A 14452-nucleotide genomic window follows, 5' to 3' on the forward strand; every position below is an offset into this window, starting at 1 on the left:
CACCACTTTTGAAGGATGGGTAAATTGGCTTATGAACTCAGTCTCAAAAATAGTTCATGTCGTGATTTCTCCAAAGGGAAGTGATTTTAACCACTCTTTTGCTTCACCGTTCAATGTGACCGGTAAAAGTTGAAGCATCGCTACATCTTTACTTACGTTTAGAGCGTTAAAATAGTTTGAAATCTTTACCATCTCTTCAGTAACGCCAGTGTTTCTGGGCTAAGCATTAACAATGATGTAATAATTTAGGTCAACCATTATAACCTACTTTGAAGTAATAAAGATGAATTATTTGAGTATTATGTGAATTATATGCTTTTATGTGATTATATACATGTTTGCAAAGATATAATAAAGTGAGCGTCAAAATAAGATGTTAGGTAAGCCCGATTTCGATAAATAAAGTTGTAGTGGTCGTGACAAGGATTCCGGAGATATAAAGAACGCCGAAATCCGAATTATAACGAAGAAGTTATGGTCTGTCGAAGTTTCGCGACAAAACCTGCACGACACTGCGTGACGAAAATAGTGAATTTACGATAGAATGATTTTTAGACTTGGTGATCTAAACGAAAGTCATAGCATACGAAAGTCGTAGTATGAGGAAGTTATGATTTTTCTAAGTTTCGAATCAGCAGTGCACAGCTTGGAGTTCGAATTGTAGATCGAACGATTTTAGCCGACACAACCTAAATGAGAATCGAAGATCTCGTCAATAGGAGCTCAACGATAAAAAGACAGACGAAAACGGGGTCCGTATGTAGAAGTTATGAGTTTTACATGGTCGTTTAGCAGTGTAATCTTCTCATACTATTAAATATAAAATCAGTTGAGAATTAACCGATGAAGTCTAAACAAAAGTTTTAGAGAACAGTCCCACCTACACGTGGATATAAAGAACATCGAAAACGGAGCTCGTATGCAAAGTTTATGATTTTTTGAAGTCGGAATGTCAAAATTGCGAGACTGGGTGCGAGCCTACGCCCCGCGTAGAGAAGGGACGCCAAGCGTCCGAGGTACGCCCAGCGTACGAAAAGATTACGCCCGACGGTCTCGCCTTGTATGATCTGAAATGAGCCACGTCGATCCATCCGAAGAGTGACACGCGCTGTACGAACCTCGCTCATACGCGCCGCGTCCGCAGGTACGCCCAGCGTACCGAGGAACGCCCCGCGTACCCGAAGACTACGCTCAGCGTAATCTGAAGTCCAACTACTATAAATAGAGGTATGAAGCCATGCGTTTTTCTCATATCTTCCTAATTCTTTTTCTTTCTCTACTCGCTCTCTCTAGCCTATCTTAACACCCCCCCCTGAAGCCTAGGAAACCTCTCTAGCATTAGAAGAAAGCCCCGGAGCGCCCGCAGGCTCCGAGAAAAAGATTATTTCGGTTTGAAACTCTGCCCGCGCAGAGCCTGTTTTTCAAGAAAAAGTCTCGATTTCATCAAAGAATATTATTTTAAGAAGCGAAGCGCTGTCCGAATCACTCTTTATCAGGTGATGCATGGCCACTTTCATCTTACACATAGATATGAAGTATTTTATAAATTACGTGCTATGTGTGTGTGTGTGTGTGTATATATATATATATATATATATATATATATATATTACCTGTTTACCTGAGATGTATGTTGGATGAAGATCTATACTTCTTTCTTTTCATATTTGAACTTTATCTTTCAGATCTAAAATTTTTCTCTTGGATCTAAAACTTTTCCCTTCAGATCTAAACTTTCTTGCTTCAGATCTAAACTTTTTAGATCTAAACTGTATATATATATATATATATATATATATATATATATATATATATATATATTGTACTTGAGATATGTGCTGGATAAAAGATCTAAACTTCTTTCTTTTCAGATATGAACTTTTTATTCAGATCTAGACTGTATATGTATTTTATGCTTTGAAAGTTATGTTGGATGAAAGATTTAAACTTTGTTTTTCAGATCTAAACTTTTTCTTCAGATCTGAACCGTATATGTATTTTCTTTAAAGATATAAACTTTTTCTTCAGATCTGAACTGTATATATGTATTTTATATCTACGAATATGTTGGGTAGAACATCTGTAGATAAAATAAGTTGGTGCGTGATGACAAATGAGTTGGAGGATGAGATGAAAAAAGGTGATATAAATCATGAGATGAGGGTGAGTGGTGAAAAACAAGAGAAACCTTTACGCAAACGATGGTCCCGTCATCTAGCAGAGTATGGATGACAACCATGGACTATTCTAGATAGTCTATGGAACACTAACAGGCTCGCTACCTATAGGTGTTGTGAATGATATGTTCACCTGGTGTGCTCTAAAAACCCATTGAGATGTATTGCAGGTGGACTCCCGCAAATAATATTGTCGATAAATGTGAGTTATGGACTTAGCACCCATTGGATGAACCCTGACAACTATGGATTTAGTGTCTGTTATATAAACCCTGGCGACGATGGGCTTCATGCCTCCTCCTTAGGAAAACCCAAAGGAATGAGTGATAGACGATTCTTAGGGTAGATCCTTAAGAAATAAAGAAGATAATGGGGGTGAGTAATTAGGTTAATTGTTTGATGATGAAACATAATAACTTTATTATTGTGGGTTGAAAACCCTATGTACTCACCATGTTTCCCAACCTGACCCACTCAGTTTATTTGTATATAAGGTGTCGACATAAAGCTACACTGCACCGAGAGATTAAAAGAGATGTAGATCACTAGTGTAATGAATGTAAGTTCTGTTTATGCTTATGTTTATGTATTGACATTGACATCCCAGAGTTTTAAAATGAATAAAATACATTTCCACGGAAATGCTTTGATTACATATTTATCATGTTTTTCTGGGAACAAATTCCGCAACGCTTTTCTTTAAAAAGTTACTCTGATTTTATTATAAAGCATAAACAAAAACGGTCTTTAAGATATTTTAAACACAGTTATGGTCACAATTATGTTCTCCAACATAGCTAAATTGTTACTTTTATCACTTAACTAAGATGTGGTCAATTTTAGCTCTAGCAATTTAATGGTCACTAAATCACTAGGTAAACAAGTTCATGTAATTTAATGGTCACTAAGCTACACTTACCTTGAATTAAAGAAACAAAGAGAAACACTTTAAAATGCTATGTAAGTTAATCAAACACAAGCTCCAAACCAACTTTTATAAATCCATAAACTAATAAACTAAACCATAGTTATTAAGGTTTCATCTGACTAAACGAAAGTCTACTAAATTAGCTACTCATGGCAGTAATCAAACACAAAAACTCAATAGGAATAAAGCTCAACATTATCAAACCAAATGAATTGATGATGTTTTCTTCTAGATCTCTTCAAATCTTGAGCTCCAGTCGTTTCTTCCTCTTCTAGGGGTTTTCCAAAGGGATTTTTGTTGTAATATTTCTCCAGAAAGTCACCTCTAAGTCTCTCAAATTGAAACTATGTTCGGATATATATAATTGCCTAAAATCTGGCCACAACATTGTGGTAATGGTACCACGTCGTGGTCCTCAAGTTTATCCTGTATTCTCCAAGTCAGCATGAAGAATTGCGAAGATTCCATTCAGCACGTCGTGGTGAGATCACAACGTCGTGGTTATCAAGAATCAACATTTTCTCAAAACATGAAGTTGTCCGAAATTGTGTCTAGTTTTTAAGTTCATTTTGAATCGCCTTAATCGAAGTTACGAGTTATAAGATATGGTCAAAATACTGACGAGGGGTCAAGCTGTCCAACAACATCCTTCTTGTGTCTTCTTCTTGTCTAACCTCGCATTTTCCTGCTTCCAGCTTCCATATTGCTTCCGAGCGTGTTTTTTCCGCTACATAACAGATATTAAACATAACAAGTACCTTTTGTTCTATAATAAGCATAAATATAGCTAAAACTTACGTGTGCATGCAACCCTAATTGAAGATCTATGTTTTTTCTAATTAAACATACAACATTTGAACAAAAATTGGGAAACCATATTAATTCTACTCTATTTTCAAAATTAGCATCTAGGGTTAGAAAACATGCCTTAATTGTTATGTAGCAATAACAATGAAAATCCCTAGTGTTGTTGAAGCTTAGAGAGCAAGCACCACAAATGTCGTGCCTCTAACGGTTCACACCCAAACCCTAGCGACCAAGGAGCTTGAAGAGAGAAAGAGGATAAAGGTAGAATTTTGGACCTAGATTCTCTAAGAATGATTGGACAAAAATATGAGGCTTAGGGGTCTTTATATTGTGTACCCATAAACCCTAGATAAGTCCCAAAATAATAAAATAACGTTATCTTACTTTTGGTATTTATCTGGTTTCCTAATTAACCTGCGAGGATAATTCTGGATATTCTAGATATTCTAGATCCTCTAGAACCATAGAAAAACGTTCAAGGCTCTAGGATGGTTCTAGAATGCCTCTTTTTCAACTATTGAACGATTACACTTCAACCCATGTACATTTAACTAATACAATTAATCCCAAAATTAATTCCAATTAACTTCTAATTAATTCTTAATTAAATATTATTATTTCTAATTAATATATTATTCTCATAATATATTACAAGTCATTTATTTGATTTCTAATTAATTTATTAATCAAATAATAAATTCAACCTCTCTCTCCAAAAGTCATCATGTCCAGTTGCTAGTTTTGAGGGCAACCCAAAAGAACTATGCTACTATCAATTCAAGTATATACCAATTATAGTTATGGTCTTAGACACTTAATCCAAAAACAATCACATGCAACGAAACTTAAATAATCCTTCAAGTAGAAGACTCATCCTTCCAACGGTTGGACTCAAACAAGGGTTGCATAATAGGGTCAAATCCATCACTCCGAGATTACTTAACCTATGCAACATGTGACTTGACATATTCACTTAGTAGCTAACCCACATCACTAGGAGTCCGACAAAGCACAAAGCAAGCAGCTTTCGGACAAGGAAAAATCTAACCAACGTACCAACTAATCAAGCCATTATATCCAATTATCTGAAAACCATACTAGCATGCAACTCTAAGAGCTCAAACAATTAGGCATATAAGGGCATCTCTCCAAGCATGAAATCATGAACAGATCCTTAGCCCTAATCTAGCATGGAATTCTCATAATATATAAAATAATATCCCGAGCAGATCCTTAGCCCTCAGTTTGAGTTTAGACATATCCGAGAGTATACCCGAATCCCTCAAAGTAAGGCTTTGATACCAACTTGTAACGTCCCAATAATTACGAGGTAAAATTTCAATTTTTATTCGATACAAAACACTAGTTATATGTTAGCCAAACATTCATTATTCTTTTCCTAGTTATCCAAAAGTATTTCATGAGAAAACGATTATCACAGTACAATCCCAAAATCATCATATTGCGGAAACTTGGGTGGATGTGTTACGATCAAGTCGGGTCCTTCCCTTTCGAACCGGAAGTACCTGAAAACGTAACCATAAAACCGTAAGCACAACGCTTAGTGGATTCCCCAAACCATCACACACCACACATATCAATCATATATTAGGCCCCGCCTGATGACTATAACGGGTCCCGCCCTAACTTGCATAACGATCATCGCCCTAACTCGCATACGGGGCCCGCCAATTGAGTATAATGGGCCTCGCCCTAACTCGCTCACGGGCCCCACCCACTGAGTATAACAGGCCTCGACCTAACTCGCATAACGGGCCCCACCTACTGAGTATAACGAGCCTTACCCTAAGTCATATAACGGGACCCGCCCAATATATAAACATACAAGTATGACAAGTAATAGCATACATAATAACCATCGGACCCCGCCCAATAAGCATATAGGCACATACACATGCAAGAGTCACGCAGACATCTCACATCCTAACATAACAAGACATGGGCCGAAATTGGTGCCTTTGACCCGCTAAACATGGTGAGGAAAACTCACCTTAAACTACTGAATCATACAGATAAATCTTTTCCTGCTGGTCTAACAAATCCTTATGCTATTAATACCAATAACATCCAATTATTAATTGGATCCCAATCCATAACCACAAGTTTAATATATTGGGCCCACAACCAAAGCAAAAGACCATTTTACCCTTTATCTAGCTTGGCCCAAGGCCAAGGCCCAATTCAACTACTATGAAGGCCCAAATTCTACTTGGCAACACAAGGCCTAATTATGGACCAATCTTCCAAATTGGGCCCAAACCCATCATGGGCCTAAAATCCAAGGAAGCCCAACATGATAGTCTAAAGTCCAACACAAAAATCTGATGATCCAGTAAGGACCAAACAATGGAAGCCCAAACATTGGCCCAATACCGAAAACATCAAGTCTAAGGCCCATATGTTGAGTACGTGGGGCGTACTCATCTCGTACGCTTAGCGTACTCCATCTATAGATAGTACGCGCAGTGTACCATCTGGGTACGCCCTGTGTCCTCCCCATTATGCCAATTCACTCCATTAAGCACTTAGCCCGCTAAGTCCTTCATCTAAACTCTCAAATCTCGTCCCTAAAGATGACGTATCACATAAAGTTGGCAACTTTACGTGCATGTATGGCTTAATGGAGCTCAAGAGCTTAACAAAGGTCTTAACACATGCATGGGTCAAGATACACCATAAAGCTTGCATTTTTATGCATAAGGGACCCTTAAAACGTTCATAAGGGATAAGCTTCTGAAACAACCTTTACTCACAAGGACCAACTAAAAGCGACCAAAATTAGCCATAAACAACCCAAAACTAGATCTACACAAGCAGTTGTCAAGCAAAGAACTTTATACCTCAAATGGCTTGAAATGAAGATTCTAACTCAGGATCTCTAAGCTCCACTCAAAGGAATGAGTCTTCAATCTCCTTCTACCACTTCAAAATGCACAATAACAAACCAAAATTCTTCACAAGAGCTCAAAAGCACCAAACAAAGGCTAAGGGCGAGATTATGTTTTAGAAGATATGGAGTCTGGTCTAAAATGGCCAAGAGTTGAGTTTAAGATGCTTAAATAGGGCACAAACCCTAAAAATTAGGATTTGTCCCAGGCCTGCGTACGCCATGCGTACTCCACGTACGCCCCGCATACGTGGTTAGGACCCGAGATCAAGAAATGAGCTAGTATGCCCTGCGTAAAATGAGTACGCCCAACATACAAGGAGTATGCCCATTGTACTCCAACTTTTTTAAAGTTGAAAATTCTGCCCCCTTAGGAACCAATTATGCAAAACATTAACACCAAGGGTCTAAACTGAAAAGTACTTTGAATTGGGTGTTACATTAATGGGAACTCCTAAAAGCACATAGCAAGCAACATTCGAGCATCGAGTAATCGGAAACAAGCATAACCTAATCAGGCCATCCTATCACTAACTGATCAGCACTAGCATGCATGTCTCATACAGTCGGTATACAAAAGCATCTCTCCTAGCATTCTGTCGTGCAATATTGAGTAAATCCTTATCCCTAATCTAGCATGCGATTCACATATTCACAATTCAAAGCACAACATAATACATGTATGGGTATTTTGGGGAAACTTACTTGAGCTTGGTCGATTGCATGCAATTCACCCTTTTCTTTTATTAGAAAATTCTTTTTATAATACAATCCTTTTATGAAAAATCTATCAAATCCTCAATTTGAGTTCAAACACACCCGAGAGTGTGCCTGAATCCCTCAAACAGAGACTATGATACCAACTTTTAATGTCCCAAAATTTAAGACCAAAAATTTAATTTCTATAATAATAAAACGATCATCCAAAACGTGTTCACAAAACCATAAAAGAAAATCAGAGATGTCAATAATCATCCAAATACATCAAGTCAACATAATACAAAACAACATGGTGTGTACGATGCGATCCCGAGCGCTTTCTTTTCGATCCGAAAGTACCTGAAACATAAACTGAAAATCGTAAGCATGAAGCTTAGTGAGTTCCCAAACATTTCCCCATACCGTACATATTAAACATATAATAGGCCATGGCCAACAATCGTTGGGTCCCACCCAACATCGGGTCGCATCTGACATCGAGCCCCGCTCGGCATAGATCTGTTGGTGACATGAAAGGGGCCACACCCGATCACATTCATTAGTCCCAGCCTGACATCGGGCCCTGCCTTTCATTCATACGGATACATAAAATACATGCAAGAATCACTAAGATAAATAACATACAATACACTCATCAAGCCCCGTCTGGCATCAGACCCCGCTCAGTATACATATCACATACTACTCATGCAAGAGTCACGCAGACAACTAGCATCCTAATCATAATAAATAATGGTTCAGCATTGGTGCCTTCGACCTACCAAGAACAGTAAGGAGACTCACCTCAAATTGCTAAAAAAACCAAATAAATGCTCGGTCTGCTGATATGGGAAACCTTCGCACTAAATATCATCATATAATATCCCAATTAATAATCATGTCATAAACCATAACCGGGCCCTACTTACTGACACCCAAAAGCCTAATATGGCCTAGCTTCCTAAATGATGCCTAAAGCCTATTATGAGCCTAGATCCAAGAAGGTCCAAGGCCTAACAATGGCCCAAATTCAGAAAGACTAGTGGCCTAACAAGGCTCAAAACCCTAATAGTCCAAAAATGGTCCAAACTCAAAATTCAACAAAAGTCAACGGCTGCTGAGTGCACCCGACATACTCAGACTTACGCCCAACGTACGCCATCTTTGGCCAGTACGCACGACGTACGAGTTGGGTACACCCAGCGTACTCCACAACCAACACATAACACCATTAAGTGTTTAATTAGTTAAGCCAATATGTCAAATTCTCAAATCTGATCCTAAATGATCTCTTAACACGTAAAGTTGACAACTTTACTCCTTTGCATGTCTTAATGGAACCCAATATTCAATAAAATCCATAATAAGAACCCTAACTCATGCATGCTCCACCATAACTCATCAAGATTGCATTTTTATGAACGAGGGACCACAAAAATACTAAGATCTATCATCTTTATCTTCTGGAGTAGCTCATACTCTCATGCATGACTTAAAAGACCTTAAAAAGCACAAAAACATGCCCTAATTAGATCTAACAAAATGAACCATCAAGTTAAGAGCTTTACACCTCAAATAGCTTTCCAAGTTGATGAGGATTCTGGATCCACAAGCTGTAGCCACACCAATGCAACTTCCAAGAGTTCCTCTTCCTTCAAAATCACCAAAAACACTCCCAAAGTTCACTTCTAAGCTCAAAACACTCAAAGGGCAATTATGGTTTCGTTCTTCGGGTTTGGAGAGGTGGAGGCTGGTCATAAGAAAGTATAGGAGCAACTTAAGGTGTTTAAATAGAGCACAAACCCTAAAATTAGGGTTTGCCCCAGCCGACCGTACGCCCTACGTACTCCTGCATACGCCCCGCGTACGTGGGTGCCTGTGCGACCAAACCAACGAGCCAGTGTGCCCAGTGTACTCATAGAGTACGCCCAACGTACTCGACTAGGGACCAATTTTGCAAGGATTTTTAAAATGAAAGCTAAAAGGAAAAATACCCAAAATGCAAATGTTACACTTAAATGATGAAATGTGTACAAAAATAAAGAAGTTGCCTAAATGTGAACAAAGCGAAATGTGTACAAAAATAAAGAAACTGCCTAAATGTGAACAAAGCGACGAAGATAATTACCCTAAGTCATTTTCCTTTTTTATTTATCAATGCCTATATTATCAATTTTCAATTCTGTCTCTCATACATTCCTTGTTTTTTTTATTAATCATTTTTTTTTTATTCCTTGTGCTTTTTCTAGTTAATTTTTTTTAATTATAATTATCAATTACTAACTTATCATAATATTAATAAATTTTGTTTATATAAAAGAAACTTAAGTGCTTATTTTTATTTTCCACACAAGACCCCTAAAATTAACAAACCGATCTATGAGTAATCATTTTTCTAAGATGACATATCCGAAATCATAGATGTCATATGAGAAAGAAATTTCTCATATTTCCAACACAATTTCATAGATGGAATCAAAAAATTTCACATATAACACGAGAATCATCATTTACAATTGAAAGATCTTCGTTTTTCCTCCTTAAACAGGTAACATATTTATATAGATAGCATTATAATTTCGTAGATAACATCAATATAATTGATGATTATTTTGATAAATTGCATGGTTTTTATTTAAGTATTAAAAAATAATAGATACAATCAGTCTTGATGTGCCTTTTTTCTATTTAAAATAACATATACAATTAATTGTTTAACTTGTCATTACCGTAAATCTTTTTTCTAAGGACAACTACTTCGTGTATAGATTATCATGTTTGTTTTTATTATAAATAAGCAGTTACCTATTTTTAAATAAGTAAAATTACAAATACAATTTCTTTATTTCATTAGTTCGCGTGATCCATCATATTAAGCACATTTTTTTTTGACATATGACTATATGAGCCAAGTTAACTTTTTATAAAAACTTACAAACATTCCTACTTAAAATCTCTCAACTCCTTAACCATATTTAGAAACTTTAAATTTATCTTTGTTCACCATCACTTATTCTTTCAACCATGTATAAATAACCTTGATTTGACCTTTAGTTATTTTTTACAAATAATTACTATATTGTAAGAAGTTTTCAAAAAAAAAAAATGTAAAAAAGTGAGGGAGGATAAGGAGAAGGAAGGTGGTGTTGTGTTGTCCGCCTGTTGGTTCATGGGAGGTCGAGCCCCTTCTTTCCTTCTCTCTCTCTCTCTCAAACGCACCAGTTGCATTCTGTACTATTTTTATACTTCCCACCTATCATCTTCACCTTTTTCTCTGCAACTCTGGTGTGCGTTTTTCTCACTAGTCAAAAAACCTCCAATGCTCAGATTCTTCCTCCATTCACGATTTCATTACCCATAATTTCCCAATTCCCAATTCCCAATTCAAACTATCAAAAATGAAACCAAATCACCCGCAAAAACCTATAATAGCCTGCCCTAACTCTACCTCCACCTCCACCTCTATCCGCGGCGGCGCTTCTTCGGCTACAACTGGACCTGCCCTTAACAGCTTTACTTCTGATGTGACTGGAAAAGGGAAGAACATGTGGGATGAGTTTGATGATCAAGATGCCGGCGTTGATGAGCTGTTGGCAGTGTTGGGATACAAAGTTAAGTCGTCTGATATGGTTGATGTTGCTCAGAAGATTGAGCATCTCGAAGGAGTTTTGGGGAACGATGATGGGCTGTCTCAAATTGCTTCCGATTCCGTTCATTATAATCCTTCTGATCTCTCGTCGTGGCTTGAATCCATGATTTGTGAGCTTAATCCCACAACTGAAGCACCAATGATTGACGATTCCTTTATGAACACCAGCTCAGCTAGCGCCGGCGCCGCTGCTCCCTCGCCGGGTTTAACATCTGTTTTTGTGGACGATCTGCAAGCGATACCCGGTAACGCGATTTACCCTCCGGCGAAAAAAGCAAAACATTCTCCTTCTTCTTCATCGGGTGCCACATCCGCCTCGTCTTCATATAACTCGAAGCCTAATCCCAACTCAAATTCGGTGGTGCTTGTAGATTCACAAGAAAATGGGATCCGGCTTGTGCATACTTTAATGGCGTGCGCTGAAGCTATTCAACAAGAGAATCTTTCTCTCGCTGAAAACTTGGTTAAACAAGCCGGGATGTTGGCTGTGTCTCAAGCTGGCGCCATGAGGAAAGTCGCTACTTATTTCGCCGAGGCACTTGCCCGGCGAATTTACCGGTTAGCACCACAGACAACGCAGGACTCTCCGGCGTTTCAAGATCTCCTACAGATGCATTTTTACGAGACGTGTCCGTACCTCAAATTCGCACACTTCACGGCGAATCAAGCAATATTAGAAGCTTTCGCAGGGAAGAAGAAAGTTCATGTGATTGATTTCAGTATGAAACAAGGGATGCAGTGGCCGGCGTTGATGCAAGCTTTGGCTCTAAGACCCGGTGGTCCTCCAACTTTCCGCTTAACCGGAATCGGGCCTCCCTCCGGTGACAATACCGATCATTTGCAGGAAGTGGGATGGAAATTGGCTCAATTAGCTGATACTATCCACGTTGAGTTTGAATACAGGGGATTCGTCGCCGAGAGCTTGGCGGATCTTGAACCGGCGATGCTTGATTTAAGAGACGACGAGGTGGTCGCCGTTAACTCGGTTTTTGAGCTTCATCAACTGTTAGCTAGACCAGGGGCGGTCGAGAAGGTTCTATCGGCGGTTAAGGAAATGAAACCGGTGATTTTAACGGTGGTGGAGCAGGAAGCTAATCATAACGGGTTGGTTTTTCTGGAGAGGTTTACCGAGTCATTGCATTATTACTCAACCCTGTTTGACTCGCTTGAGAGCAGTGGCACCGGCGGCGGAGGCGTTGAAGGAGGTGCTATTTCTCCGGCGAGCAACCAAGATAAAATCATGTCGGAAGTGTATCTTGGAAAGCAGATCTGTAACGTGGTTGCATGCGAAGGACCAGACCGAGTCGAAAGGCACGAAACATTGACTCAGTGGAAGGCTCGACTCGACTCATCCGGTTTTGAAGCGGTTCATCTCGGCTCCAACGCGTTCAAGCAAGCCAGCATGTTGTTGGCTCTATTCGCCGGCGGCGACGGCTACAGAGTTGAAGAAAACAACGGTTGTTTGATGCTGGGTTGGCACACCAGGCCACTAATCACCACCTCCGCTTGGAAACTCCGGTGAACTCGACCAAGTCAACTCGGAGATGGCGTGCTAACTCAGTACCTGCAAATCTTTAAAGAAATAAAGAATTCTCAGATGGCCCACCTTATGATTTTTTCTTTTTAGTTTTCACAAAAGGGGTTCTTCTGTTTTAATCTTTTTTTATATCTTTTTTCAGTTTTTGAAAATTGAGGGGTTAAATTGGCAATTAGTTGAAGTTTGAGGGTTTGGAGTAGAACCTTGTACTTTTCCGAGGGGTTGAACGAGATAGGATGAAAATGATACTTAAAAAGATAACTTTCATTCAATCTCCTCCATAATAATAAAAAAAAAAGTTACTTTTTGGTGGGGGTTGTGCATGTGATGTAAAAAAGGATCAAAATTGGAGTTTGTGGGATTTAAAGAAATAATCAATTAAATTATGTGTACTTTCGTATGTATAGTATCTTAATATTGAAAACGATGTTATTTTATTTATTTTGTTAATATCCTTGATTTTATAATAATGAATATAGTGTAGTATTCAAATACATATGATTATGAATAAAACGCACAGCGAATATGAAATGAATAGGAATTTAGCACACAAAAAGCAAATTATTGATATTTAATAACGATTGTTATTTACTAAAGAAATAAATATATTTTAAATTTTACTTGACGGAGAATGTTATAATTTTCAGCAATCTTTAAAAATATTGGAATGTTTATAGTTTGTGAATGAAGGAATATAAATTTTGGGTGTATGAAGTGCAAAATATTATAATATAATTATATTGGATATGATCAATATATGTGTATAAAAAATTGCATTATTATATTGAAGAAATTATTTGGTGCACTTCGATGAAATAATTTATATGGATTTTTTTTTTGGGGCGGAATAAACTGTATCAAACCACAGAAAAGAAATGCGTATGTTTTTTTAGAGATAATATATAAATAACTCATAGCATTAGTTATAACTAATTTACCGCAAGATGTTTTTAAAATATGCTAATAATGTTCTTATGACGTGTAAAATAATGAGTAAAATATTTCGGTAGAGTAAATTACAGTTTTGGTCTATATGGTCACTTGTATACATTTTTAATCTAATCATTCAACTTTTGGCATTGCTCCTCCGTGTGGTTTCCGAAAGTTTCATGTATACCCTATTTTGGGCCGTTTTTTAATTCGGGACCATGATCTGAAGTTGGATTATCATGAGACTTTGGGCTTTGAGAAAAGAAATGTTTAGACCTTATTAAATGTTGATGATGTTGTTTGTAAAGCCTAAACCCTTTGATTTGTGTGTTGTACCCAAGGGTTGAAAGGGGAAAAATGTTAGATCGGGTTCTTGTGAGGGTTAAGGTGATAAATCGATTTGTGGTAAGTCAAAATCAGTTAGATAGGATTGCGGGACTTTTCAATACCTTTCCATACATATAAGGAACGCCGAAAACGTAGTGGGGACGAAGAAGTTATGGTCGTTGGAAGATAAGAGGGAAATGAGAATTTGGCATGTACGTTGGGCGTACATCGTTAAGAAGACGTGGCCATCCTTGAGTATGTCGGGCGTACTTAGGGAGTACGTTGGGTGTACTCATGCGGCTCCCAAACCCTAATTTTTAGGGTTTGGACCTTACTTAAAGGAACTTGAGCCTTGAGAGCCCCCGTACCTTCAGCCTCCATTCTCCCAAATCGTCCCTTGCAAACCTTAATCGATTGTGTGAACCTTATTAAACTTGTGAGTGTATTTTTGTGCTCTTGGAGGAAGAAGGAAGTGGAATCATCTTGGAAG

The 14452-nt window shown here is 38.0% G+C and overlaps 1 protein-coding gene across 1 annotated transcript; it reads left to right on the forward strand.

Annotated features, from left to right (window-relative positions):
* The first annotated feature begins 10670 nt into the window (after positions 1-10670).
* Positions 10671-13097, forward strand: LOC145101159 (DELLA protein GAI1-like). The gene has a single exon (XM_079038330.1). The coding sequence runs from the start codon at positions 10918-10920 to the stop codon at positions 12688-12690; it is 1773 nt and encodes a 590-aa protein (XP_078894456.1). The 5' UTR covers positions 10671-10917; the 3' UTR covers positions 12691-13097.
* Positions 13098-14452: the final 1355 nt, after the last annotated feature.

This window comes from Lactuca serriola, chromosome 4 (genome assembly GCF_051521515.1).
Source record: "Lactuca serriola cultivar US96UC23 chromosome 4, Lser_US96UC23_V15, whole genome shotgun sequence".
Taxonomy (NCBI): Eukaryota; Viridiplantae; Streptophyta; class Magnoliopsida; order Asterales; family Asteraceae; genus Lactuca; species Lactuca serriola.